Source organism: Aptenodytes forsteri, unplaced genomic scaffold (assembly GCF_000699145.1).
Source record: "Aptenodytes forsteri isolate BGI_AS27 unplaced genomic scaffold, ASM69914v1 Scaffold295, whole genome shotgun sequence".
NCBI lineage: Eukaryota > Metazoa > Chordata > Aves > Sphenisciformes > Spheniscidae > Aptenodytes > Aptenodytes forsteri.
Genome location: NW_008795861.1, coordinates 36,077 through 37,458, shown reverse-complemented (window position 1 = coordinate 37,458; position 1,382 = coordinate 36,077). Strand labels below are relative to the sequence as shown.

The window sequence follows — 1,382 nt, the reverse complement described above, 5'->3', positions numbered from 1 at the left end:
CCATTCCAGGTTTGAAGAGGCTGTTCCTGGGGCTGGGCTGTTTCTGGCCACTCTCTCTCCAGCCCATGCTGCTGTCCCCTGGGCGGGTGGCAGAGCTGCCCTGCCTGTCTGCTGGGCACCACACCGGCTCCGTCCCTGCCTGTGTGATGGAGCTGTAGCTGCCAGCATGGTGTCAGTGCAGTGTCACAGGTGGACTCACCTGGACCCTCCATCATCTCCCCCCTGAGCCCTGCCTGGCACCTTGGTGTCACAACCGAGCTTGCGGTTACAACTGAGCACAGGTGTCGGATCCCACGCCAGGTCCTGCAGCATCCTTCCCGTGGAGGATGTGGGGAGTTCACCCCATTGCCCTGAGAAAGCAGATGGGTTTCGGGGTGCCAGTCTTGGTCTGTGGTCCACGAGCCACCTGTGAGCGTGGGGGGGGTTTGGGACCTGTCAGCTCCTGCACTGGGTTTCCCCTGTGGCTAAATCATGGTTGTCCTTGGTGGCTGGCAGGAGCAAAGTCTCCCGGGGAGAAGTCTCGTTATGAAACCTCGCTGAACCTCACCACCAAGCGCTTCCTGGAGCTGCTGAGCCAGTCGCCCGATGGCGTGGTGGACCTCAACTGGGCGGCTGAGGTGCTGAAGGTGCAGAAGAGGCGTATCTATGACATCACCAATGTCCTGGAGGGCATCCAGCTCATCACCAAGAAGTCCAAGAACAACATCCAGTGGCTGTACGTCCCTGGGCTGGGCTTGTGGGGCTGTGGCTGGCTGTCCCCTGGGATGGGAGAGCCACCTGGGTTCACCTGGGTTCAGGGTGGAGCAGCGTCTTGCTGGGATGGAGAAGCTCAGAGCGGTGTCACCAGAGCATCTGCTCGGGGGTCGCGTGGTGGCTCCCCCTTCACATGGGCCATGGCCTCGGGCAAGGTCTGTGCTTGAGCACGGGTGGCTCCCAAGCATCGGTATCCCTGTGTTGGCTGCAAGTCCCCCTTGGGCTCCCCGAGCCAGCTGGGGGAGCGGGGGGGCTGCATCCAGGCTCCAGGAGAGGACCCCAGGGCTGTGCCCGACTGGGAAATCCCCGTAAGGCTGATTCCCTGGGTATGGGGTGGGATTTAGCCTGGCCCAGGTGGGGACAATGCATGGGGACAGTTATGGTGTGGGGCAGAGGGAGCCGTGGGGTTTGGCTCCTGACGGCTGCGGTGCTCCCCAGGGGCAGCCAGGCTACCGTGGGGGCCCCCGGCCGGCCCGGCTGCTGGCGAAGGAGCTGCGGGAGCTGCAGGCAGCTGAGCGGCAGCTGGACGACCTCATCCAGACGTGCACAGTGCAGCTGCGCCTGCTCACCGAGGACCCCGCCAACCAGCAATATCCTTCGGTGCGGGGCAGGGAGGGGGCTGGCTGGGG

General features: G+C 64.0%; 1 protein-coding gene across 1 annotated transcript in view; it reads left to right on the top strand.

Annotated features, from left to right (window-relative positions):
- E2F1 (E2F transcription factor 1) overlaps positions 1-1,382 on the top strand; it is a 4,632-nt gene that overhangs the window by 2,087 nt on the left and 1,163 nt on the right. The window contains 3 exon segments of the mRNA XM_009284016.1: positions 496-715; positions 1,192-1,223; positions 1,226-1,343. Of these exon segments, the coding sequence (XP_009282291.1) occupies positions 496-715; positions 1,192-1,223; positions 1,226-1,343 (370 nt within the window).